Source organism: Labrus bergylta, chromosome 21, assembly GCF_963930695.1.
Source record: "Labrus bergylta chromosome 21, fLabBer1.1, whole genome shotgun sequence".
Classification (NCBI taxonomy): Eukaryota; Metazoa; Chordata; class Actinopteri; order Labriformes; family Labridae; genus Labrus; species Labrus bergylta.
The window spans coordinates 8,097,574-8,124,112 of record NC_089215.1 but is presented as its reverse complement, the minus strand read 5'-3'; the positions used below and the strand labels follow the sequence as shown (position 1 = coordinate 8,124,112).

Sequence of the window (26,539 nt, the reverse complement as noted above, 5' to 3'; positions counted from 1 at the left end):
GGCTGCCTGATAGGAACACCAACACAGGTCCTCTCCACACAGACCTATGTGGATGTTAGTGGGAGAAATAGGATCTTATAAACAGAATGTTGGCTAACTGAAGAATAAACACTGTTTCCCATATTTATATCAACCCGGCAAATGACAAACTTTATATAAGTTGATTATCAAGCTTCCCATATTATAGGTAGATCAACAAAGAATATGAAGTTATTAATATGAAGCCATTTTTTGTAAAATTAGTTCGTTTAGTTTTGCAGTTTTCTGATTGTATTTAGCTTTTATTATATTAGACTAACAACAGTACCCATGTAATTTACAGCATGGGGGCAGCAGTAGCTCAGTCTGTAGGGACTTGGGTTTGAAGCCGGAGGGACAAAGTCTGGAATTGGTCTGGCAGCTGGAGAAGTGCCAGGTCACTTCCTGAGTTCTGCAGAGGTGCCCTTGAGCAAGGCACCGAGCCCCCAACAGCTTGGGCGCTCTTTAATGTGCAGCCCCCTCACCAAGACATCTCTCCATTATTCCATCCTGTTTGTGCATGTGTGTGTGAAGCATGACTCAACAACGGAGCATATATATTTTCCCCTCATGGGAATAATAAAGTATATTTTTAAAAAATCAGATGAAAAAAAAGGAGATTTTGATGATCTAGAATCAACATTAAAACAATTTTTTCGTATAAAAAAACCACAAAAATTCAACTGTAATTGATTTACAGCCCTGATTAATGTCTACAGGCTTTGTGCTCAGGATTCATACAGCTCATTGACAAAGTAAAATAAGTTTACATCACAATTTTGGCTCCTTCTCTTGGTTTTTTAAACACCTTTACTTTTGCTTTTTGGCCACTTTTGATCGTTTTTGGAATGAGAGAGTAAATAAGCATAGCTCCATTCTCCATTCTAATGGAGTTGTCTCCCAGGAAGTGGATTGTCAGTCATTAAGTGTCCATGCCCTAATGCTCCTGTTAAACCTGCTTTAAGGTTAAGTCGAAAGAGGGGACATTTTCTCATTGACTTCTCTTTGCTACCAGTGTAGTCCCACTCGATGGATATTTTGGATGACTAAAAGTTTAAGGCACTCCTGTTGGCTTGACCTTTTTAGAGGCCAAATCCACTTCCTTTTAGCTTTAATGTTCGAGTCTAACAAGCTTGACCAATCAGAATGCAACCCGTCTTTAGCCTCACAGATGAAATGTGAGGGGATTAAGATTGATTAAAACAATACTACTTTCTGCTGCTTGTGAAGCTGAATGTGTAAATGGATGGTAACAAATAATGAGTGAATGAGCAATTTTGTCAAGTCATCCTCACTGTGATCTGCATTACGACAGACAACATTGTCTTTATAGTTTTCATTAGGAAATCAAACTTTCAAATCCCATAGAAAGTATAAAAGCAGTCTAACTTATCTAGTTTGAAATAATGCCTACACTCAAAGACTGCTTGGTGTAACTCAGAGCACAAGTGAATAGATACAACATTAGATTTCTTGTTGCAAACATGGATACAAGCAAGCCATTGATTTTTTGCGTGCGTTTGTTGGCACTTTAAAGCTGCCTTTTGTGTAAGACTTGCTATTATAAATGCATCAAGGTTCTACGCGCTGGCGGCGGCTTGCTGTGTCTTGTTTGTGCAAAGGTTTATTTTACCCACATGAGCAGGTTGTTTCCCGCATTAGAAAAGAAGTCTGTCTGTGCTGTAGCCGGCCTTAAAGCCCGTTTCATGTCTCTGAGAAGAGACGAGTTCTCGACTCTCAATGCTTGTTTGTCCTTCCTGGTCTTTTAAAAAAAAAAAAACCCTCTGCAGTGGTGGATCGAGCGGGACTCTTTTTCTTTACATTCATGTGATGAAAGAGATCTAGGGATTTCAAGGGGCCCAGCATGACGTCTACAGTATCCATTTTTTCCTTTAGATCAAAACTCGATATACTTCCAATCTGAATTTAAAATCCCGGGGAATTGTCTGCAGCCCTTGAAGGCACGAAGAGCTGTCTCAAACAGGCACCGCTCGATATTATAACACAATTTGTATGTTAAGAAGGTGGCCCCTGTTGTTTGGATGTGTTTCTAAGTTGTGTTTTTTTTTTCGTGTGGGTGTGCGTATCGACCGGTGGAGGATGTGTCGCTGACAGGGCAGCCTCTCTGGCCATTGTGTCAGGGAGGGGAGGCTACTGGCTTTCAATCCATTATTGACTAATCTCATTAGCCGAGGATGCTAACGCTGAATGAGCAGCAAAAAACTGACTTCTCACACACACACCCCTTTCTCTCTCTCTTGTCTGGATACACCAATCACGTGCAAACACACACACACACACACAAAACACATTGACATGCAAACGTTCTTGCATGCACACATATTGAAGCCCTCTGCCACAGAGAAGAGGGAGTCACTTGTAATTATAGACAGCAGTTTTGAAAGAAGAAGTTTTTTTTTTTATTGCCCTTAATTAATCATTTTAATTAAGTGACTGCCTAGCTGTGCTTTCTGCCCGGATTAGCTAATTATACATTCAGCACTTTCTGCTCGTGTCCTGACTTATGTGCTGCTGCCCTCGTCTTTGTCCTGCATCAGCGTGTCAGCCTGTTAGGTCTGCCGCGCATGGATCACGCTCACCTGCTCGTCTGTAACAACACAACAAAACATTTGCGTGTCAGCTCGCTCCTGTCAGTTTAATCTTTTCAGTCATGGAAACGGAGATGCAAAGTGTCCGATTGAATTTGCACATAGGCTTAATGATGGTTGGCAATCACGCAGCAACTTTACATTGTTTTCTTTTTTTGATTTGAGTCTGTGTGTGTGTGTGTTTGTTAGTTCAGGTGACTACAGGGCAGCGCACCTCTGCAGCAGAGATCGAGCAGACCACTGCAGAGGGGAGATTCATGATCCAGCCAGCCGGTAATTGCTGATGGTTCAGCAGTTTTCAGGGCAGCTGAATACAGGAGGATACAGAATTTCTCAGCTTTTACCGCTTCTTGCAGCAGTCGTTTCCTCCTCCTCCTCCTCCTCCTCCTCTGATCCAGTGAATCTCTCTTTCTCTCCCTCGGTGTGCCTCTGCCTCTCACACCTTCCCCTCCCTCCCTCCCTCCCTGCCTGCCTGCCTGTCTGTCTGTCTGTGTGTCTGTGTTTGTCTTTAACCGCGTGTGTGTTTGTGAGTGCAGAAGTGTGTGTGTCCTGTGTACTTCTAGAAAAAGCTACCGCAGGCAGCATTGTTTATGTTGCTGTCAAGCTACCTCAACTTCCCTGATGGATGATGTGGAGCTCTGTTGTTTTCCGACAGCGAGAAGATGGGCTTTAGCTAAAAACACCCATGAAGCATACAAGATAGAAATATTACACATGGCATCTACAATAAGGTGAACTAGTGCTGAAGCGACAAAGAAGTGTTCATTTCTTTAACCAGAAATGAATGACTAGTTATACTCGCAAAAATAATACAGATGTGCTGAAACCATTTCCTCTGAACCACTAATTCAGACACCTACACTGGATGACCAATACTGAGTTACTCTCTAGAGGTAAACGCTAACGGTATTGGCCTCTGATACCATTATCAGTATGACAGGCTTTCAGAATGTTTTTAGGTAACTTAAACTACTTTCCTACTTTTTGGGGACTAAATAAATAATCAGTCGCAGCCAATTTAGAATTAATCTGCAGTATAGAAGAAGTAAAAAACTGCAACTTTCATTAGAAACTAACTATTTATAGTCATATACTAATGGCCAAGAATCCCTGTTGGTTACCAGTGATTTATTTATTAGGTGATAAGTTGTTTTGTTGCTTTAAAAAAACCTTTGATGCCACACAATGGTATGAATAAACAACTCCTCGCTTTATGAAGTATCAGTGGAAGTTATTTTCTCTCCAGCCTGTTTTTCTGTACGTGTTTGTGTTTGTGTGTGTGTGTGTGTGTGTGTGTGTGTGTGTGTGTGTGTGTGTGTGTGTGTGTGTGCGCACAAAGGCAAGGGGCCTGTTGGCTTCATTTGACAGCATAAGTCTTGAATTGCATAACGCCTCCTCTGTCCTAGCATTCAATATTCATTTGATGCTATTTTTAGCGAGCTGTGAGATTATATAAAATGAGACGTACTGTTCTACAAACATGTGATCTGCATCGCTGAGACTTCTTGCATGCTCTTTGGCAGTACGAATTATATGCATTTAATGAAAAAAAAAAAAAAAAAAACTCTGGATGCCTGCACTAGGAGGGATAAAAGTGTGCTAAAAATATAGAATATATGTCTTTTACGTTTGATTGAGGACTCCATTGAAAAATCTCTGCAGACATATTGGCATTCTTCACAAGAGACAATAAGCTTCCAGATTAATTTACAAAGAGGCAATCAAAACAAATCTCTGGCAAATTAGAGCAATGCAAGCACAGGTTAAGCAGGAGGGGGACTGAGGGGGGGGGGGGGGGGGGGCTGCGGGTGTCTGCCTGTTTCATGGGATTCATCACATGCCGGTGTGTGCGGCTCCATAAGGGAGATTTTTGACACAGATTTACTGCAGCCGGTGTTACCTAACCTCTAAATCAGACCCCTCTCCTGCACATGCAGACCCCCACCCCTCCCTTTGCATACAGACACACTCAAGACACAGACAGCCTGGTCACAGATATTAGGTGGGGGGATTATGGGAGGGAAAAGAGGCCGGACTCCTCTCAGTGGATCAAGCGTCTGCCTGTCTGGTAATGTGTTGTCATTGACCAATTAGAGGATCCAGATCAAACAGGCGCAGGGAATGGCCCCCTCGCTGCCCCTCTCTAAGCACTCTACTCTTTTTAATTGAGCACATTTGTGGAATGAGAGGCTTCTCCCCAGAGGGAGCGATGGTTGCAGATAGGAGCAGGCTGTTCAGCGAGGTTATCAAACAATTGGCTGATTTAAAAAAAAAACAAAAAAAAAAACAACTATATCTTTATTAGCCATGCCAGTTAAAAGGTCCAGTAACGCAGGTCTGTGGAGTAGAAAAGAAGGGGTGGTATTTTCAAGAGGCTTGGACCCAAAAGATGAGTCAAGTACATGAGAAGAATTTAAACGATGCTTTAATCTTACTTACACAAAGAGGGGAGCGTAAATTAGTTGAGTGTAATTTAATCATTAATTTAAAGCGAGGCTGGTCGGTTTGTAGCAGCACTGAAGCAATTAAAGGGGAGTCCTATGTCAGCTAACACACACTGTAGTGTCCAATATACAGCTAACTTGCTTGAGCTGCCATAAACTAAAAGTTATACCAGGAACTGGAGAAGCAAAGCCCCCGAACAAATTGAATATAGCAATGCTGTCTTTTACCAGGGAGCAACTTTTTATTTCACATTCCTCAATTTCCTCTAAAAAGTTATTTAATATCACTTGAATATGTTTTACATATTGTGTGACCTAAAGACAATATTACCAACATTATAGTAGGTACAGATTTAATGACAGTTGTCATAAGTTGCAGCAAAGATACACCCCTGCTCATGAAATTTGAAAATAAATCCTCCTGAGGTCTAGCTGGGTGATGGTCTGTCTTCACAGGCTTCTTGGGTGAAACAGAAAGAGCTCATGTTGCTGCTGTCCATCAGGGTCTGAGCAGGTTGAGCTCATGCACTATTTAAAATCTCCCCCTCTCACTCTCTGCCTCTTCTCTCTCCTCCCCTTCACTCAAAGTCACAAAGGCTAAAGGTCACCTGCACAATGGAGACGAGGAGGTCCTCCATCCCCCTGCCCACGCCTGTAACCCCAGCAAACACACACACACACACACACACATCAAACACACACACATCAAACACACACACACACCCAACCTCCCCTAACTTATCAGCACTGGCCCTGCAGCCCGCACACTTCCACACCCCCAGTGTTCGCCTCTCAGCCTTCTTTGAATTCCTTCCCATGTATCTTATATCTCGCCTGTCACTCCTCCACCAGCACTATCAGTCTCTCTCTCTCTCTCTCTCTCTCGTCTCTCTCTCTCTCTCTCTCTCTCTCCGTCTCCCCCAGACCTCATAATGGCTCCTCCCGGGGTAGCGGCTGCGTCTGCTGCAGCTCCTGCTATTTCAAAGTTTTAGCTGGCCGGATTAAGCGTGGTATGTGGAAAATGAACAGCCACTCGTAGGAGGGACACATGAGCTGAATGCATAATAAACCAGGAGACTGGCAGCGGGAGAAAGAATGGATGGAGGGGGGGGAGAGAGAGAGAGAGAGAGAGGGGAAATGCAAGTTTTTGAGGTAGTGTCAAGGCAACAATATCATTCAGCTAAATGAAAAAAATGTGCCTCTTTGACTTTCCCTCTGTGCTTTTGATGAAAAGACCTGCTGTTTTTCAAAGTTGTAGTTTAACAGAGGAGGCTTTATTTACTCAATGTGAGCAAATAACTTTTTAAACGTACTAATGTCAGCTAATTAAATGTTACCCAGAAGGTGCTTGAATGTTAGCTTTAACAGTTTTTTACTGAAAGAAAAAAAATCTGGTATGCACACTTACTAGCCAAGGTAATGTTCGCTAACTAACATCAGTGCTTGATTGCTAGCTTCAGCTGTTTAATGGTGGCTTTTGAACAAAAAAATCGATGTCAGTGTTAGCTTGGCACAAACTACTAGTTATTATCGAGCTATGAACATTAAGTGCGTCAATGCTAGCATAAGCTCTTGTCTAAATGTAGCTAATTAGTTGTTTTACAGTAAAATATTGCCAGAGTTCCCCTCAGTGTTTCACCGTTCTTTGTCTTTTCAGTAACCCATTTAACTAGAGGGTGAAATGCAAAAGATGTCAAGTACCCTTATCTAAGAAGAATTGCGATCTGGGAAAAACAGGCGTAGGCTACAATGCTACACCAGCGCTTGAGCTTCCCATGCTGAGAGTTATGTCAGGAAAAGATGGCGGCCGTGTGAATCGAACTTCTGGAGTTTGTTTCCCCGTCTTTGCTCTAGAGTGGAGAGACAAGCTTGTTGGCAAGGCAAGATACAGCGCCGCAGGCAGATAGCGTTAGGCTAGCTGTGTACCGCTGCTAGCTTTGCATTTCAACAAGACACGCAGTCCTGTGGCTCATCTGCGCGCCCTCTAACTGACCCCCCCCCCCCCCTTCTCTTGACCCTTTTAGTGAAACGATGGAAGGAAATTAAAAGAGTAGCTGTTTGAGGGCAAACAGGAGAAGGACAATCCACTGCGTTGTGGCTATACTACCATCTCCCTGTCTTTGCTTGGCAGCCAAGCGACTTTGAGGTTGGGTAGGTACGGGAGCTTGTGTGGCGAAGAGAGACTGGCCCCCATCTGCTTTTGTCCTTTTTTTTATTTTTTATCACACAGGCCTCTGAGACTTGGTGAAACGTTACACTTGGTTAGAGAGGAGATATTGCTTAGGCCCCTCTATGATCCCCGGCCCTCTGTTTTCTTCTGCTTCTGCTGCTGAGAGCAGAAGGGAGGGGAGGAGGGCTTGTTGGAGCAGCAGCAGTGGTAGGGGCTTCAACCTACCCTCCTACCCCCCCCCCCCCCCCCCCCCAACAACCATGCTCCCTTTGCTTTTCTAATCACGCTGCAGATGTGCCTGATGGCTGAACAATCTCTGTGTGCTGAACGTGGGGCTCCGCAGGAATCCAGGAGGCTTGCTTATGTGAGCTGTCATGAAGAGGGGGGGGGGGGGCGGGGGAGAACAGTGAGAGGGCAGGGAAGAGGGGGAGGAGGGGGTCTGTGTGGGAGAGAGAGTGAGGGAGGAGGGAGAATGGGAGATGGAGAAAGACAGAGGGGAAGAGGGAGAGATCAGTGAACAGCGACCAACGCAGCAGGGCTCCTTGGATTGTGTGTGTGTGTGTGTGTGTGTGTGTGTGTGTGTGTGTGTGTGTGTGTGTGTGTGTGTGTGTGTGTGTGTGTGTGTGTGTGTGTGTGTGTGTGTGTGTGTGTGTGTGTGTGTGTGTGTGTGTGTGTGTGTGTGTGTGTGGTGTGTGTGTGTGTGTGTGTGTGTGTGTACGTGTTTGTGTGAGTGAGTGGCACAACTGCAAGCCCACCCTCGCTCCTGGTTGCCGCTGGAGCTGCAGACCAAACCACATTAAATAAAAGAAATCCATTCCCAAGCCTGTTAAGGAGCCATGTGGGGAAATGTGAGAGTGTGTGTGTGTGTGTGTTCACTCGAGTGGCTGTGTGTCCATATGTGTGTGCAGCAGCAGCAGCAGCAGAGAAATGGTGGTGGAGGTGGGGGTTGTGGGGGTGATGGAGGTAGGGGGAGGTGGGACAGGCAGTAGGCAGCTCATATTATCCTCCGTGCCAGCTCTGGATGGAGCCTGCCGAGGATTATGGCACATTCAGTAAAGGCAACAATGGAAGCGGCACTGATTCGTACACATTTCCATCCTCTCTTGCTTTTTTCGAACAAACACAGCTTTGTCCTTGCTGCCTGCCTGGCCACTTACCAGGCAGAGAACCAGGCAGACACCTGGAGTCCTAGAGCTGCCCTCTCCAAACTAACCCCCCCCCCCCCCCCCCCCCCACCTAGTGGTGCGAGGAAACAGCGTCTCTTCAATGTTGAGATAATTAAAGGGGAGCTTTAACGCCGGCCTCGGCCGATACTCGGAAGACAACGAGACATATCTCGGAATCAGCGCTCATTAAAATCAGGAGGGTGAAGAGATGCTTCCTCCTTCTCCTCCTCCCTCATCTTTATCGCCCTCAAGCAAGTGCTGCAAACAGCCGCGCTCTAGTCAATGATGGCGCAGATTAGTCCTTTATTGCCTAATTCACCTACAATAGACTACACGCCGGGACGCCATCACCTTGAGCGGCGCATCGCAATGTGTCCCCACCAGGTGCCAGGGTGATGCTGATCCCTTCCGCTCAGGCCAATTCGTTCTGTTTTAATAGTGTCAGCAGTACTTTGAGCTTTCGATTAGTGAGGAGTGTGTGTTTCCATTCGTGCGTGTGTGCGTGTGTGTGCGTTTGTGTTGAGTGGGGGTGTTTCACACAGCTCTGCAGAGGTGTAACACCCTGCCTGTAGTGTTGTTGTAAAGCACATTAGGAGTGACTGAAGGTGTTGTTATGGTATCATGATGCCGGTCCAGCGCTCAAGGGAAGGTGAGAAGATCTGAGTGTGTGTGTGTGTGTGTGTGTGTGTGTGTGTGTGTGTGTGTGTGTGTCTTTATGCATGCATGTGTGTGGTCAGGATGGTGGCCAGTGCTGCTCGCTGTCTTTTGGCCCCTCCAAAAACTCTCTTCTTGTGTGCGATACTTGGGCCAAGCCCCACTTTCTTTCAAAAGCTGCACCTGTGTCTTAAAGCGTATACGTTTCATTAATTCAAAACCCCCATTCTTAAAAAAAAAAAATGTGTCAGCATATTGTAATTGACAACTTTATGTGCATATTTTGACATTGACATGTTTTCAAAACTATCTGTTAAAGAGGAAAGGTTTCTGGGTATTCATCTCATTTATACTAAGAGGATGGATGATTATATAACATAACAACTAACTTGGAAGCTAATCAGGGTCGCAAATTCACAAGTTTTAGTCCTCACAATAAAGTATATCTAAGATAATGTCACTAAACAGGATTGAATTCAAGTACAAGTACAGTTACTTTGATTACGTTTTACATCAATAAAATAACAACTTTGAGTCTATAAATCTATTCAAGTAAAAGTTATCCATACAGAATTTACTTAAATTTACTTACTGAGTGCTTACTTACCTAACGGGTTGTGGGTAAAAAGTAAAATATGATCTCCTTTCTGTGCGGTGCAAAAATAAAAAAAAGACAATATGTAACTACAACCAGGTTGTTTAATTCAAGGAACAGCATTACTGTCCTTAATCCTTAGAATTTAAACAGAAATATATGAAGCTTGCACTGCATGATGGAGCTATTGTCTTTCTTGCACTTGGGACTGTTCTGGACGCTTTAAATGTTGCCAGGGCTTCACTTCATTTTCTTCTGGTTACTCATCAACATTACCGGGCTTTGAGCTGGATCCACGTAGGTATGACTCAGCCATGTTCATCTCGGCCAGAAGTCTTGTTCCTCTTTTTTTCCCCTGGTAATATCCTAATTTAAATGAAGTAGTACAAAACAAAGTACAGTAAAGTGAAAGCACTGATTTTAAAATCAACTCGTAAAAAGTACAAGTATACAAAACATGTATACAAGTGTCCAGCTCAGCAGTTAGCTTATTTACAGCTATCTTTCTGGCAGCTCACTTACTGCTCTTTGAAACTTTGCTTCATTGTTCCCAAATGTTTACCCTTAATCTAGTTTTGGCTATGCCGCAGACATCTTTACGATGCAGTAAATATCGCCAAATAGTCCACTCAATGCACCAATATGCTTCGAGGATTTGTTTTGCCTCTTTAAATCTAAAATAGTAACCTATCAAATACAATTACATCACGAGCGACAACTGTTTGACAGCAGCAGAGAAGAACACCATTGCTAGTGGACAACGTAAGCTAATGGACGTTGACGCGAGTAAAATGTTAGCTCAGTGTTTTATTCTCATTATTTCAAAGCCGTATCTTTATTTAAGTAAAGACATTACAAACTAGCGATAACATGAAATAAAGCAGAGCCAGGGTTAAGAATTAGGAGTCTTTTGACACTATTTGGTGGACATAAAAATGTTCGCAGAGGAAGCAGAGCTGTAGCTTACGTTAGCCTGACTTTGGGGGTCCTTAGCTGGTTAAGTCAGGATTTCTTCAGTGTACTGAGTCAAACAGTATTCATACTACATATACATGGAGGATTTGTGGTAAAACCCCTTAGGTGTTCATTAAAACGATGCCAGAATCGGTATTCAGAAAGAAATAATTGCTCTCTTAAATCTCTAAATCTATTATTTACTTTTGTGAGCACGGTGATTTCATAACTAGTGGCCACAGCTACAAATATAGACCCACGTTGTAATAAACTGTGAATATCTTTTTAGCAGCACTCTGCCTGGCCCCAGAGTAGCCTGACTGTTTTGGTTCACAAGCCATTTATATGAATAAATTAAATCTGTTTACCACTTCCCTGTGCCTTGACGGCTCAGCTGAGGGACTGTGTAAAGCTGCGAGGGTTCGTGATCCATGCTGTGATGGTGGGATAAAGCTAATCATTGTCTACTCCTCTCTCCCTCAGACTGTTTTTTTTTCATCCTGCGGAGCTGTCTCTGTTACATTAACAAGCTAGAAAACTCTCTTTGAAGATGCAGGGTCGGGTTTTTTTTTTTTTCTGGCCGTCTGAAATGATGTTTAGATTCCAAACTGTGCGATTGTGACAGTTCAAAAAGCAATCTCCTCGTACTTACTGAGATAATGTTCTGCTTTAGCGTCTCCATTCAGCGTTGTTAAGCATCTTCCGGTGACACATATTTGTCGTCGAATTAAATCCGCAGCTCTTTTCAAGGTACACTTACGTAACATGATCACGTAATGAGACAAACATGAGACCCAGCCCCGATGGGAGACAATCCTGTTCCCGCCGGGGGGCCGTGCAGAAAGAAAGCTTTAAAAGTGGTGGTACGGAGGGGAAGAAAAACATTGTTTTACCCCTCGAGGTGGTCTGATAGGTCTGTGAAAAAGCCCATTTGAAGTGGTAGGCCTCATCTGTCAGTGGGCAATGGAGGAGGCAGCCATGCAGAAGCCCCCTGATTATAAAGAGATAATTTCATCCAATCCTCCGGTGGTGCTCCATCACCTTGCCGCCATCCTCCACTGCCTTTCATATTTGTTCCCAGCCTGCATCTCTTCACCCGTTTCGTTTTATTACAGCTCCCACTCAATACATATATTTTAGCTCTCCCTTGAATAGGAAAATGAAGCAAGGTCCCATTCCTCCTCTCCTCCCCACCTCGTATGTGTCTTCTGTTGTGAAGGAATCCACAGCGCTCAACTTGTTGTGTAACGCCTGCCTGATAATTTAGTGAATTAAGCTCGAACACATGTATCAGCACAGCTTCTTGTTTTTTTTTCTCTTCAGATTTCCGCGGGTAACTAGCGGAAATCAAGGCGAATAAGTTCACATTAGGTAATGGCGCAGGGAGAATAATGAATGATAACATCTGCGAGATAGAAAAGAAGCATGTAAATAGCGGAGGAAGGGCTCATAATTGCATCTGTTGTCATATCTTCCCAGCATCACCGGTTTAATCTTTAATTTGGCTCTTGTTAGTCATTAAAGATATAACAAAGGACGAGTGTTTAATTAGACCGAGTGAATATCGGGAAATTAAATTACTCCCCAGCACTGTCTTGTCAAATCTTAGGAGGCAAATGAATGTAAATGATGGACAAAGTTTTCATGTACGTGTCGGTCACAAGCTACATTACGAGGTGTGTTAGAAGAAAAAAAAAGAAGCTGGGTTGGTGAATGGCAGCTTCATTTTAACTCACTGTTAGAGTAAAAGGGGGAGAGAGTGAGAGAGAGTGAAGGGAAGGGCAGGGGGGGGGAAGAGGAACAGGGAGAGAGAGCGAGAGCAGGTCGACTCGCTCATCAATAACCACAAGGTCAGACAGGCAGTGGCGGGCTGAGTGGGCCCTGTTAGGAAGCAGCAGCTGAGGATTTGTAGAGCTTGTAAGGGCTTAAAGCAACACCGCTCCGCCTTCTTTGTGCCACTAGCCAGGGCCTTTGAAGGGGCCAGGGAGACACCTGCTGGTGGCTGAGGGACACGATGCATTCACAGGCAGGGGGGCTCAGTATCAGCTGGCACAGAGAGGGTGGATGATGAGAGGGAGCAGCAACATGAGGGGGGGGATGTAAAGAGAGTCAGTGTATATACATGTATGTGATCTCTCAGGCTGATATCCAGAATGAAAATGTGTAAAACACAACGTTTTCCATTAGTTGTCTGTCTTTTATTTCTAGTATTTTGGAGTTTTTTTTCTCTTTAATTTTAATCTATTGAGTCAAGTTTGTTTCCCTTTTTGATTTTTTTGGGGGGTTTCTTTTGCATATGTCTTCATTTTTGAAATTGCATGGCTCAATTGTTCAACTTATCATTTATTGCTTTTTTATTTTTGTACATTCAATCAATTATTTAATCAAGCCATAAATATATTAATCGCACTTGGGGAAAATTGGTCGGAGCAGCTGGTACATAAAAAAACCAAAAGCACACAGCTGAAAAATAACTTGACACAAGCGATGAAATGCAGAATAACTACAAAAACATGGAGAATGGAAGATGGAGAGAATCTCTGCCATTAAAGTCACCAAAGGTGTTTAACTGGAGAGCCCAGACATCCCTTAAGTCTCAGAGATCCAACTCCAAAATATTGACATATTCATACTTTTCCATCTGCAAAAAAAAAAGGCCAGTAAGGCAGTGTGAAGAAAAAAGCTCCTCCGATGTCTCTTTTTTCTTTACGGAGAGAAATGCACTCGTGTGCCCTTCTCTCCTCTCAAGTACAGGCATGAGCAGCTCTGTTAGGTAGCATAAAAGCTCTTTAGCTGTCTAGTGGAGTAGATTACTGGCCCTGCCGTTAAATCCAGCTAGAGACCCCTAAGTGAGCATTATCAGTGTGGTGCAGCATACTGCCTCCTCTCTCTCTTTTCTCTCTCTGTCATCTCACCGCTACTTTGTGTAGAGAAATTTCTCTCACTGTGTGATGGTAATGGAGAAATATGGAGTTTTTTGGGGGGCGGGGGGGGGGGTCTCAGTGATGGAGGAGGAGGGCGAGTGTTTGAGTGAGAGACCATGTGCCTACAGAAGCAAAGAGGAAAGATTGTGACAGGGTGAGATAAAGAGAGACATTAAGGTCTGGGAATATGGTTAAAAAAGGGGGGTGGGGGGGGGGTCACACTCTCCTCAGCACCCATATGTGCTTAATAACTCAACCCACCCTTCCACTTGCAGCTGCAGGTCACTTTGAGTTAGAGCTGACAACCCGTGTGTGACATCTATTTGACGCTGAACGCAACATTAAATCAAACCCCCACGGGCGGAATTGATAACCTTTAATGTAGCTTGTAATACTTTTTAACTTGTGATAATGTTATGTAGCGTGTCAGATCAGCGCTCTATTGTTTGCCTAACTTGAAAAATGATTCCCCTGGAAAAAAAAAAAAAGAGAGAGAGAGCGAGAGAGAGCGAGAGAGAGAGCGAGAGAGAGAGGTTTTCCATAAGCTGCTGCTCCAGAATCAATAGTGCGCTGTAAGGGGTTTTGTTAGAGGAACTCTTATGTAGCAAAGAGGAGAAGGAGGAGGGGAAAGAGAGAAAAATGTAGAGCATGCATGGGCCCAGGGTACACATAATTGTTAACCAAAGATTACATAATGGCTAAGTAATGTAAACAAAGAGCCACATGCCAAGTAAATGTTCTCACAGGCCAGGATGGAGGAGCTTCATGCAGTTTTCCTGACACACTGGCGGCAAGCTCTACGTGTGTGTGTGTGTTTGTGTGTATGTGTGTTTGTGTGTGTGTGCGCGTGTGTGTGTGTGTGCGTGCGTGTGCGTGTGTGTGTGTTCATTTTCACCCCGAGGTGCTTCAAACACGGTCAGACATCTTCTCTTAAGTCATCCAGTGTGCATTCAGGGCAACTGCCAGGGCTTGTTGAGGGTGTCACAGCGGCAGAGAGCGATGTCATCCTCTGGGCTCTCTGAGGTGCTTGTCACCTGCCAAATCAATACCCCCCTCCCTCTGTTCAGCTCACAGCCACACACACCCACACACAGACACACACAGACACACACATATATATATACACACTAAACTGCAATATCCTGGTGGTGATGGGATTGGCAGCTTCCCTGAGAAGAGCTGAGCGGTAACACATGTCTGTGTTTGTGTTGCAGAGCGCTGCAGTTTAATGGCTGGCAGGTAGAGGCCGAAGAGGGACAATCAACATGAACTCGATTCCGTCGATGGACAGACACATACAGCAGACCAATGACCGTCTGCTGTGTATCAAACAGGTGAGTGCTGGCAAGTGTGTCTGACTTACTAGGAACATGTTATGGCACATTGATGGGCGTTTGACACACGAGTCACATAAGGTGGATTCATGATAACTGCAGTGTAACATGTGACATGACATAGTTAGTTTTATGGCTTTCTTGTGAATATATTTAACACCTTTTTCCATGTTGGGGCTCATGCTGCTTAGTACTAGACAATAAGATAAATGATAAAAAAAACATGAAGCTGACATCAAACAAACATACAAAGCAAAAAAGTGGCTTCAGTGCGATCGTGTTTTAGAGGGTCAACATTGAAACGTTCATATTGGGAAACTCTTCAACATATTTCAAGTGCAAATCTTACTTTGTTCCTTTAATGTGAAGTCTGAAATTGTTATTTACTTCACAGATACAAAACATTAAAAATTAGACCAAAGAAAGATGATTGCATGAAACTGATTCCACCTCTGTGTAGTTACAGAGGCGAGAGGGGATCGTCGGAGCTAGCTGGGAAGAACAGCGCTGTGTGTGTGCATGTCTGAGTTTGCGTGTATGTGAAGCTCTCGTTGTGTCCCAATGTGAATTTCCAGTCTGGAACACCAATATTACAACATTGCAGAATCAACATGAATCTGCAAACACGTAACGACAGCGGAGCTATGTTACAGTACTGCTATGAATCACACCCTGAAAAGGACTCAGGAAATCGTCTGAAACTTGAGAGAAAAAAATCATAAAAATACAAATTTTTCTGTCTACTTTTGAGAATTTCCCTGCTCTCGGGGAAAGGTCGAAAAAGCAAAATATACGAAGTGAATAAACAGTGATAATGTGACAAATTGGTGTAGTTAACCTTCTAGTTCGTATTATATAAGAGTCCGACTCAGCTCCCCCGGAGTAATAACAAAATCCTGCTTACAGACTAACAAAACATAAACAATTTACTGTGATACATAATGGCAGCGCTTGATTTTTGCATCAACAGTTTATTTTGTAATTTGTACAGCACTGCATCTAATATAGCCATGGGACTTGGCTTTGATTAAACTGTAGATAATGTATCAGACTCCAGTTTACTGCTAGAACTGAGTACTTCCTCTAAAGTATGGTTCATGATGAATTAAAAAAAAGCATATCTCATCCATGAGTGATTCTTCGAGCAGAAATGTCAAACAAATTGTGTTGCCCTTGCTTCTTAAATGTGAAGATTTTCTGTTTTTCTTTGTTATTTGTAACAGTAAATGAAGATATTTTGGATTTTTGGCTGTTGGTTGGACAAAAAAAGCAATTTGAAGACGATTGCAGAAAATTGCAGACTTATGTACCCAATTTTCATCATTTTGTTAAAGATTCAGCGATAGATTTGAAAATAATCAGCAGATAATTCTGTAATGAAGCACTCAGTTAAGCACTTAGTTAGCTGAAAAAAATGTAGATTTTTTGCCAAATATTTCACCTTAACAACATGATCATGAAGCTAGTACAGATTTTCTGTGTTGATATTTCAGAGATATTGTGTTTTTGCCAACTCAACTGGTATTTTTGTACATTATTGGTTTCTCTTTAGTTGTGGATGTTTGCTGTTGACAGAAAGAAGTAGGAAGCTAAAACGCTGTGGCCAATACGTGCCAGTTCCCATGTTTGGCCCCATTAAGTGACTAATCTGTGGGGTCTTTTATCAGGACTGTGGTGTGACTCAGGTTACTGACTGGGGTCAAAGAGCGGAGCCCTCCCCCCCCTCCTCCCCCATCATCACCCTTCTCTCTCTCCCTCCACCACTGCTGACTCCCAGCGAGTCCTTTTGTTCGGCTCTGAGCAGCGTTAACTGCGGGACGAATCTCTGGCAGAGTTAAACAGACATACTTGCGTAACCCCGGGCTACAGGGCGCTCTGCCTTTGATCTCTTTTCTTAACTGACAACCCGTTTTGTTTTCTGAGGTCCAGATCCTGAAGAAGACTGCTTCTGAGGGCCTTTGGGAAAACGTATGGGGTTTGCACTTAAACACAAGTGTGGACGTGGCAAATTGTTGTTTTTGTTTTTTTTTACCCTTGGCAGGGAGTTCCCAGATATTAGTGAGAGAGAGAGAGAGAGAGAGAGAGAGAGAGAGAGAGACAAGGTGAGGCAGAAAGCAAGACAGGGCGAGTGTTTAGGGAGCAAACAGAGAACAGACAGCCGCCTTTGATGTCCGCAATAAGGAAGAGAGACGTAAACACTCTCTGTTTCAGTCTGGTTGCTGTCTTCACAGCAGGACATTTTAAATATTCAATATCTTCTCCTCCTTTGCTTGTATGGGAGGTGAAATGGGATCCCAGTAATGCTCTGACTCTCTAATAGCTGATGAATTATTCCGTAAAGGAAGTTCTCAGATCAAGAAAAAAAAAAAGGGGTTTGGAATCTGTCTAGAACAGAAGTGTAAACAATTCAAAATGTCTGGGGTTAAATGTTTTAACCCCGCAAGGCAAAATTTTAAACAAACACGTCCCAATGTTAGCGGCCGGGTGGAAGCAGCACATGGGTAAACATGCCAATTAGAGAGATCCATGGCATACAAGGAGGCCCACAGTCCATCTAATAAATGGTTAAGCACCGGGTCATTTCAAACCAACCAGTAAGAGCCAGCACCCTGCTAATAGAGGCAGCTTTGTGCCGCAGACAATCAGGGTTTGGAAGGCCTCGCATAATAAATACCATTTATGTCCTGCCAATTAGACTAGCAGTGAGCCCATTCAGCGGGCTGTCTATTCTCCTCCCCGCACACAAAGATGATCATCAGGGGAGATCAGAACAATTAACTCACTATCTTCTCCCCCTGCTCCCCATTGTCCAATATCCGAGCCATTAAAATAATTAAGGAAATATTGTAAACCAATCCAGCTGTTTGCTTTAATTGAAAGTGTGCACCGGCTGAAATTTGGCATCGACGGACGCGGAGCAGGAATATAAATGAAGCCTCCTCCATTGTGTTTGTTGTTTTCTGGGAGATGTGACATGTCTCTCTGAATACTCCCAGCCAGAGCAGCGGACAGGGGAACAAATTGATTTTGTTGCTCAAATGATAAATTACTGCAGGGCGCGAAGATAAAGTAGAGGAAATTGGAATCTGTCAGCATGATTGAATCACTAGAAAGTGAAATCTGGAATCATTAAAGGAGGTGATTTTAAAATCAGAGACTTATGGAGGAATGTTTTGATTTATAAACAACATCTTAACCGCACTTTTTATGAACTGTAGAATCATGTTTTTTTGTTTTTTTTTATTCCTACTTGGAAAATTCAACCACACAGGTAGTCATTGTATGTGTGCAAAATACCTCGAGGGACTGTATCTTTAACAGCGATACAGTGAAATAAATGCGTTCACTTGTTTAACCTCCAAAAAAAAAAAAAAAAAAACAACACAAAAAAAATCAGTTATCTGATTTCAATCCAAACACACACTTTCTTGGTGGCGGTTTGTTTTCCTCTCTCGCCCTGGAATTGCACTGATGTGAGCACTTTGGGGGGAAGAGATGGGCTCCTTGATACGGGCGGGTATCTATTTCAGAGAGAGAGAGAGAAAGAGTAGTTTTCCTCTCACTGTGGGGAAGCCGGTTAGCTGTCAGACTCTCCACTCGGTGATATGTACAGAGGTTTCGGAGGAAACTATGAACTCTCCTCTCGCTGCAGGAGCACTTCCTCACACAGTAAGCGTCAATATTTCAAGATAAAGTGGAAAACAACAGTCCCTGTGCTGCTGCTGCAATGAACAGCAATGCAGTTGTTGTTGTTTTTTTGTGTGTTCTTTCCAGGGTTAGTTGTCTGCATTAATATCTTTTTTAGAGCTTCGCAGTGTCTCTGCATGGAAAGCAACAACGGGAGCACAGCCAAGAGCTGTGATTTTGGAAAAGAAAAGGATGTCTTTGCCAGAGCGTGTGTGCTGTCACAGTCAGTTTTGCTGCAGATGTGCAGATGAAGTCGTTTCCAGGCGTGACTACAGAGCTTGATTGTATCTGAAGAAAGCTGTATTCTCAGGACACTTCTGTCCATCTTTGTTCCTCTCGAACTGAGCAGAGCTTTGACTGGAGCGTAAATGTTGGAGGACTGTCTCACCCGGGGGGACTAGGATAGAGGGTTTGGTGGGGGGGGGGAGTGAGGGGTCTCTTGGCCACTAGTTTAGGTTTGATTGGTGGGTTTTGGCCGGAGAAGGGGGAACATCTGTGGCGTGGCAGTGCCAAGCTCTCCATGTGACAGCCACACTGGTGGGACCAATTGTTCCGAGTGCAGAGAACAGTAATCACTTCAAGCCCAAGTGTTGGTGCTGTGTGTGTTTTTTTTCTCCCTCCCCTTCCTCAACATATCCCCCCCCCCCCAACCTTTTTCATCCCCCCCTTCCCATCCTTGTGCGCTGATTGCGTGTGTTGTCTAGCTTCCAGACTCATCTAAATTTAGCATCTGTGGATGTGTGTGCTTCTCCAGGAGTATTTTAGCCCGCTGCTAGAAATGAAGACGCTCTTAAAGCACATCGTATCCCCCTAACAAAGACGCGTATAGGAAAAGCTTTGGACAGAACATAGAATAAACAAGACTGGTTTTATCCGGCCCCTGTCAAACACTGGCTTTGTAAATTGATATGAAAGCTGCCTTATCAAATCCTGACCTCTGCTGCCCCCTAAAGAGCAAACAACAAACAAGCACGGCGAGACAGAGCTGTCTCTTCTTCCTCTTCTTCTCTTCTTCTCAGACTTTGAAATCAAAGCACACAGACGTGTTAAGAAAGCAGCCGTTCACTTTAAGCTGACAAACCTCTCTGTTTACCTTTGATGCCGTGGATACGGGGTCCATTTGTTCCTAGTTTGTACACTGCAAAAGCTTTTGTGTATTATCTACTCAAAGGCAATAGATTACTGCAAAGCATGTGTTGTGTGTCTGCTGTAGAAGAAATCACCACCAGTGAGTCAAATATGGCGACCCAGAGTGGTCTATTTTCTCAGTTTCCTTTGCTGCTCTACAGCGTGACAGACAACAGGGCTAGCGAGCGAGGCTGCTGGGGCTCAGTTGGGGAATGAATGCCATAAAGGGGGTGCCTGTAGGTCAAGGAGCCTGTTGTCAGATAAAGTCACAGAACAGCTCAGGGCCGGATGCTGGAATACGGCCTTCCTCGGCTACTCATGCAGCCATACAGGGAGATTTATTGCACCCGGTGTCAAGGAGCTGCTACAGAAACCTGAGGAGAGGGAAGAGGAAGCTTAATGGGGGACATACCCCTCCTGCCCTGTGCATTATTACCAAAACCTACAACACAATGCATCTTATAGACAAGATGCATTATAGAGATGTTTTACTAAAGTGGTCGTAAGAATATATAATTTTTCTTATAAACTACTCAGAGTGCTTTAATTATTCAGAAAGTTACTGGAGTTGGGACTTTTTGGTGTGTCAAAATGAATGTATTCACTCATGATTTGTCAGTCCATTTTCTGTCTCTTATCTGGGTTATATGGGGCAGCACACTAAGCAGGTCATCAGCCACATCCTCCACCTATGTTGTCTTTTTGACATATAGATTTAATAATCGTATCTGTTCTTCCCTGACTTGCACAAGAATGTGCAAATAGGTTTTTTTTCTAAAGGAAATAGATGGATACGAGTTGGGAGTCTTGTACAACATCATTCATTTTAATTTTATCTAGCATATGTGTCGATGTGTAATATCATAATGACTAAACTGACATGTCAAAACTTTGATTTAAGCCAGCTATGACCAACATTTGAACAAATCATGTGAAGTTATTGATTATTTTTTTTATGCAACATTGATTGTGTTTGATTTTTATGTTTGAAAAAGTTCATAACTACATTTATTCTTCTGCAGGCAACCTTTACATTATTGAATCTTTTGGGTTTATGGGCATGTCTTGTTTTATTGGGCATCTAAGCATGCATTTTGCTCGTTTGGAGGATTGGTTGTAATTTTAAAATAACCCAATTAGCCAGCACATTCCCATCTAATCTTACAATCACACCTGGTTATATCAAATGAAATGATACATGGTTAACATCATGTAGAAATAATTAATTTCTCTTTTCATTTTCCCCCCTCAGCACTTACAAAATCCAGCAAATTTCCAAACGGCAGCGACTGAGTTGCTGGACTGGTGTGGCGACCCCCGAGCCTTCCAGCGCCCCTTCGAGCAAAGCCTGATGGGATGTCTAACGGTAAGTTGCCAATGCTGACCCTCCTCTGCAGTCTCACTCTAGAAGGTTCAAGGACAATGAAAGTGCTGCTGAATTGACTTTTCCATAACTCCCTCTGGAATATTGGAGGGAACTAGTGTTTAGCTGTCTGATCTTCACTGAGGTCTCTGGAAAAAAAACAAAAAAAACCTTAGAACCCCCTTAGAACCTACGGAGATTTAGTCACCTTTCAGAGACTTCCGTTACAGTTTGTGCTGTGGCTCATGAAATCAGCACACTGGAACATGAAAAGGAGTGCAATAACGTCCTCAAACCACAAAGCAATCAGTGCTTACAGGAAAATACACAACACACAGAGCCCTGTATTCCCTTCCTGAAACGCCTGGGGGCTTCACACAGTAATTGAATAATTAGTATCCCATGACATTTGAAAAAAAAAAGACTCGACTGTTTGGAGACTGTAAACAAAGAGGGAGTTTGGCCAGAGTGACTTAAACCATGAAGATAATTTTCAAAAAGATCAGCATATTTGAGTTGGCAATGTGAGACAAATCCACAAAGAGAAGTTCATATCCTTGTAATGCGACAATTTTGAACTATCATTCCTCTTCAAAGTTAATTAAAGGGGAATTACCAGAAATGGAGATAAAGTTGCACTATATTGCTTAAAAGTTGGCCTGCTGTTGGTATACATAAAATACAGATAATTCCAAAGATAATGCAATGTCATGACAATGTCAAGTAAGAAACTTCTCAAAAACATGAAAAATGAAGTGCCATAGTTTCATCCTATTGTCAGTGCTCTACATATTCATGTATGCGACAAAATACATAGTTTGTTTGCTGATAAACAACATTAGTAAAAGAAGCTATAAAGTGTACACAGCATTATGCTAGCCCAGCTGCCTACCTTTGTAGAACTTTGTTAGCTCATTTAGGTGACAAACGAAAAGTTAAGAAACTTTAATAGCTAAAAGCTAACTGTTGTTTTGTTCGCTAACTGCTAAACGTTTAAAAACAGAGCTTCTGAACGTTCTTTGCCAGAAGAATCTTAGCAAATGTACTCTGTTGAAGAAAAAGACAGCCTTGAACTGTCGAAGTGATAATTTAAAGCAGTGCACTTTGCTATATTTTAGTAAATATTTGGAAAAATAGTATATTTAAGGTTCTGAACAGTCAGAAGTACACCATACCAAAATACATGGCTAACATAGTGCAGTTTGCTAGTGGGGTTAGCTTGTTCTTTCTTTGTAGAACCATGTTAGCTTTTTGGGTGTCAGAAGTCAGAAGAAAAGTTTGAAAGCTAACTGTGCTAACATCAGACTTTTGTGTCATGAGCTAACTACAAACTGAATACCAAATATTTTGTTTGTTTCTTGCCCCAACCAGCGTTAGCAAAGGTAGCTCGTAAGCTCAGTAAAATAACTTAAACTGTTGCTGTGACAAATGGTCTCTACAAGCTTGTGTTGGTTGCAAGTGTTAAGAAGCTAACAGCAATCTGTTGTTTAATTAGCCATACACTGTTTTGATTAGCTTTTCCAATCAGCAAGGGCGAGTATGTGTTAGATTTTTCTAGTAGCTTTTTGATTAATACCTCCTCTGAATATTCAATGTCAACAGGACACTTTCTGGATGATGGGATTACATTATTTGTTGGCAAAGGCACAGAACAGTAAAGTATAACAATGAACGGTCTTCAGATGTGTCACTCACCTTTCACCCAGGGCCACAATGTGCATTAACATGCACATACTGCCTGCAGCAGTAGATAAGAGATCCACATAGCTTCTTCTGGGTGCAGTTTGTAACATGGTCGAGCGAGCTTAGCTACAAGAAGCAAAGGAACCTGAAAGATTTGTACTTGAGCACTGCAGTGAAACCACTGTGACACATCCTTCCATTCAAGTGATTGTTTGTGTAACCGCTTTAATGTGCAGCAGCAGGTTCTTTTTCCTCCATTTTTGCCAATTCAATTTGTTTCCTACCGAGAATATCTCAAGGCTTTTCCTTTTAGTTTATGGGTTGTACAGACCTTCAACTCAAGCCACACGGGGAGGGAGCACAGAGAGTCTGATGTGATTGTGAAATTACCCGGCCTCAGACTGTAATGGTAAACACTTCACTCTGCTGTGTGCACGTTGACATTTGGTAACGTCAGGCAAGTGGCTTCAGTACAAAAAAACTTCTTCTGTACACAGATAAATATTTTGCAATCAGAAGAAATTTGCTATGATTTCAGAGGATAATCTTGTCAACGATGAGCACAAATTAGATTTTCTTTAAATAAGACTACTAATCAAACCAATATGAAGCATGGATGACCTTTAGAACTTTAGAAATTTAATGCAATGGTTGCAAACACTTAAATGCTTATATTCAGCAAAGTTTCAGGAGTTAAATTTCCCTTTTTGCAATGTAGAAGCCTTAACACGGCGCCAAATGAACTCTTTTTTCATGATAATATTTGATTGTTTCCAATAAAATATATCAAACTGTTAGAAACTGGTTTTTTTTTGGTTTTTTTTAAATATTCAAGGTCACTGGCTTCTCTTTTTCTACAGTATGTTTGCAAATTTCCCACTGGGACAATAAAGTTAATATTATCTTATCTTAAAATCTATGTTTTAGTTTAAGAAGCCTGAAGTGGATTTTTAATGGTTATCTGACAAATTTCCAAACATAAAAAAACAAATAGATTTGGGAATGCCCAAAAGAAGCAAAATCTTAAAATATATGCAGGTAAAGAAAAATGTGCAAAATGTGAATCTCGTTGAGGTTATCGTGGCAGTTGACGCCTCTTGCTATGAGGTGCAAAGAAGCAGAAGAATTCACCTCTTTTTCCAAAAAAGCTGAATAATTTATTATTGTCTTAATACAATTTTGACCTGATCTTAAGTTTCATTGAGCCTTGCCTACAATGTGTGTAGCAGACAATCCACCACCACAACCCCATGGATGGTGTACAATTTGAGCCCTGAAATTAGAACTACTAGTTGTGACTGCTAACACTAGAATTACCATTTAGCAAAATATCCCTCACAAGTTTAGATTCTAATTAGACAGCATATGCACATATATCTTTTTCTTAATGGGGGATTCCTATAAATAAAGACCAGATATATACATACTCTGTTTTGGTGTCAGGTCAGGACTATACTTACAGGAGATAATGACATGGTGTAGGAAGCGGCATTCAGCTGTACTACCCTCGGGCCTGTCTTGAACTTCTGAGTCTGACAGCAGGACCGCAGCCCTGAAAAACCCAGGCATGGATAAAAATCTGTTTCTAGTGAGGCGCGATAGTCCTCACAGGCTTCAGTATGTCCTAAAGGTCTTAATGGCCTGAGCGGGTCTCTTTGAGCTGATAATGGTGAATGTAAATCAAAGCAACATGTCCCACATCAGGCTGATTTACATCCCTCCTGTGGCATGTGGACGTTTCTCTTAATGTTTCCTCTCAGTAGGTACTGCTGCACTGGAGGCCACATTTTGAAATCGTCTTGCTGTCCATTGACTCATATGGAACTGGTAAACTTGCAGTGGGGCTTTGATGCTGCCGAAGTTCCCTCTTATGTATCTGTTAGAAGTCTTTCTGACAAGTTTAAACATAAGGATGATCCCTTAAAGAACCTGTGAGGAGTTTTTAACTGGTTATTAAACAGACTGAAATTAATAAAGATGTCTCTTTGTGACCAAAACAAATGCAAACAAGAGCATAAACATAAAGATCATTGTTTCTAGATAGTCATTGTAATGTCTGAAATGGTGCGGGGAGGGGGGGGGGGGGGGGGGGGGGGGGTAGGTGTCTGACTGCTGCCTCTTCCTGCATCAGAGATTCTCAATGAGGGATTAATTTGAAAGTTGAAGGTTTTCATTTATTTTTTTATTTTTTATTTTTTAAACAATGCTTACCGGTACCCAACTACTCATGTGCAGGACAAGATCAGCAAAGAGATCAAATGTATCACTTTGTCCACAGATGGCGCCAAAATGGACACAAACAGAAATTTTCAGACAGGAGCTTTAATTATTGTTATCCAGCTAAGTGACCTCTGGATTCAGTGATTTTTCAATGATAGCAAAATTGAGGATGATGCAGCCTTGAAACAGTTATGCACTTTTTTCTATTTACTGTGGTCCTTTGCACCAATCATGGAGTTGGCATTTTTGTGACCTTCTTTCTGGGACTTAAGGTTGGATCAAGTGGAATAGAATAAGCGGATATCAATGATAAACCTTCAAAAAACTTTGTCTGAAAAGTCTATTGGTTTTTGGAAAGTTTATAATAAAATGAGCTGTTTAATTAGAAGAAGAATGGATTCATTGAAATGTTGTCCTTCTTTTTATGTCAGTCGCTGACGCAGCCAAGGAATAACATTTATGTGATTTCAGACATTTCCACAAGTTTTTCAAAAATGAACTTGCCTATCTTTTCAAAAAGAAAGTCTTCAAGGGTGTCCTTTACATGTAAAACCTCAGACCATAACACAACCTATCACTGTCCTGACCGATTGCCTCTCGCTGTCGTTTGTGTTCAGGTGGTCAGCCGTGTAGCAGCGCAGCAGGGCTATGACTTGGACCTGGGCTACCGGCTCCTGGCTGTGTGCGCTGCCAACAGGGACAAGTTCACTCCAAAATCAGCAGGTAAGACTCAAATTTTCTCAACCAGTGTCTCAGACCATCTGGCCATGCCGGCCTGTCCAGGGCTCAAAGTGTCTGTGTGCACTTTTGGCAGCATTTCATGATACATCCACTCATGTTTGAAACCACACTTTTATAAGGTCCTGGTACTCCATTAAAGAACCTATAAAAACCTATTTTGTTGGATTAGTTTTAAATTGGTCTTTTTATTATTGCAGAGATCAAAAGAGACTAATTCGTTTACATTATTTCACAGTTCTCTGCATTGTTCAGAACTTGGTTCCCTATAACTAGTTAAAAAAAACAACCTTTCTTTTAAATATAACACTCCATTAAATACATAAACTTTGACTTTAATGTCACACCCACGACTGAATGGATGTTCTTTCTTCTTCTTCTTCTGTTCTAGACTAAGTGTGTACAGCAGCATAATCCATTCATCACACTCACACACAAAAAAAACTACAGTATCAGAGACGAGTTCATGCCTTACACAGAAGAGTCATTGTGGTGCAAGTGATGGATTATTGGGACATATGTATACTGCTAAATGTTGTTATCAAGCTGACGAAAAAGCATGCTGAAGCTGGACGGGAATGAAGACGTATAGGCATGTCAGCAGCTCGGCAGATATCAGGAATATTTCATGCTTCTTTACACTTTTTTTGATTTGTGGGTACCACCTGTTTTTAGTTACAGCAGGGTTGTGCAATTGCTTCTGTGTGCTTAAGTTGACTTGGACATTAAGCCAGAGCCACATATTGTTTGAATTTTCACTCGTGTTTGCCTCTTTTTTTGATTTATGGCATCTGTGGGTTTTATATCTTGGGTAATATGAGGCTTCAAATCATGCAGTGTCACTCTTATGTC

At 42.4% G+C, this 26,539-nt stretch overlaps 1 protein-coding gene across 3 annotated transcripts in view; it reads left to right on the top strand.

Annotated features, from left to right (window-relative positions):
* LOC109996052 (zinc finger MIZ domain-containing protein 1) overlaps positions 1-26,539 on the top strand; it is a 120,761-nt gene that overhangs the window by 65,082 nt on the left and 29,140 nt on the right. For all 3 annotated transcript variants that reach the window (XM_065949902.1, XM_020649993.3, XM_065949901.1), the window contains 3 exons: positions 14,749-14,868; positions 20,936-21,049; positions 25,567-25,672. In XM_065949902.1, coding sequence (XP_065805974.1) covers positions 14,800-14,868; positions 20,936-21,049; positions 25,567-25,672 — 289 coding nt within the window. In that variant the 5' untranslated portion in view covers positions 14,749-14,799. The remainder of the gene's footprint in view (positions 1-14,748; positions 14,869-20,935; positions 21,050-25,566; positions 25,673-26,539) is intronic.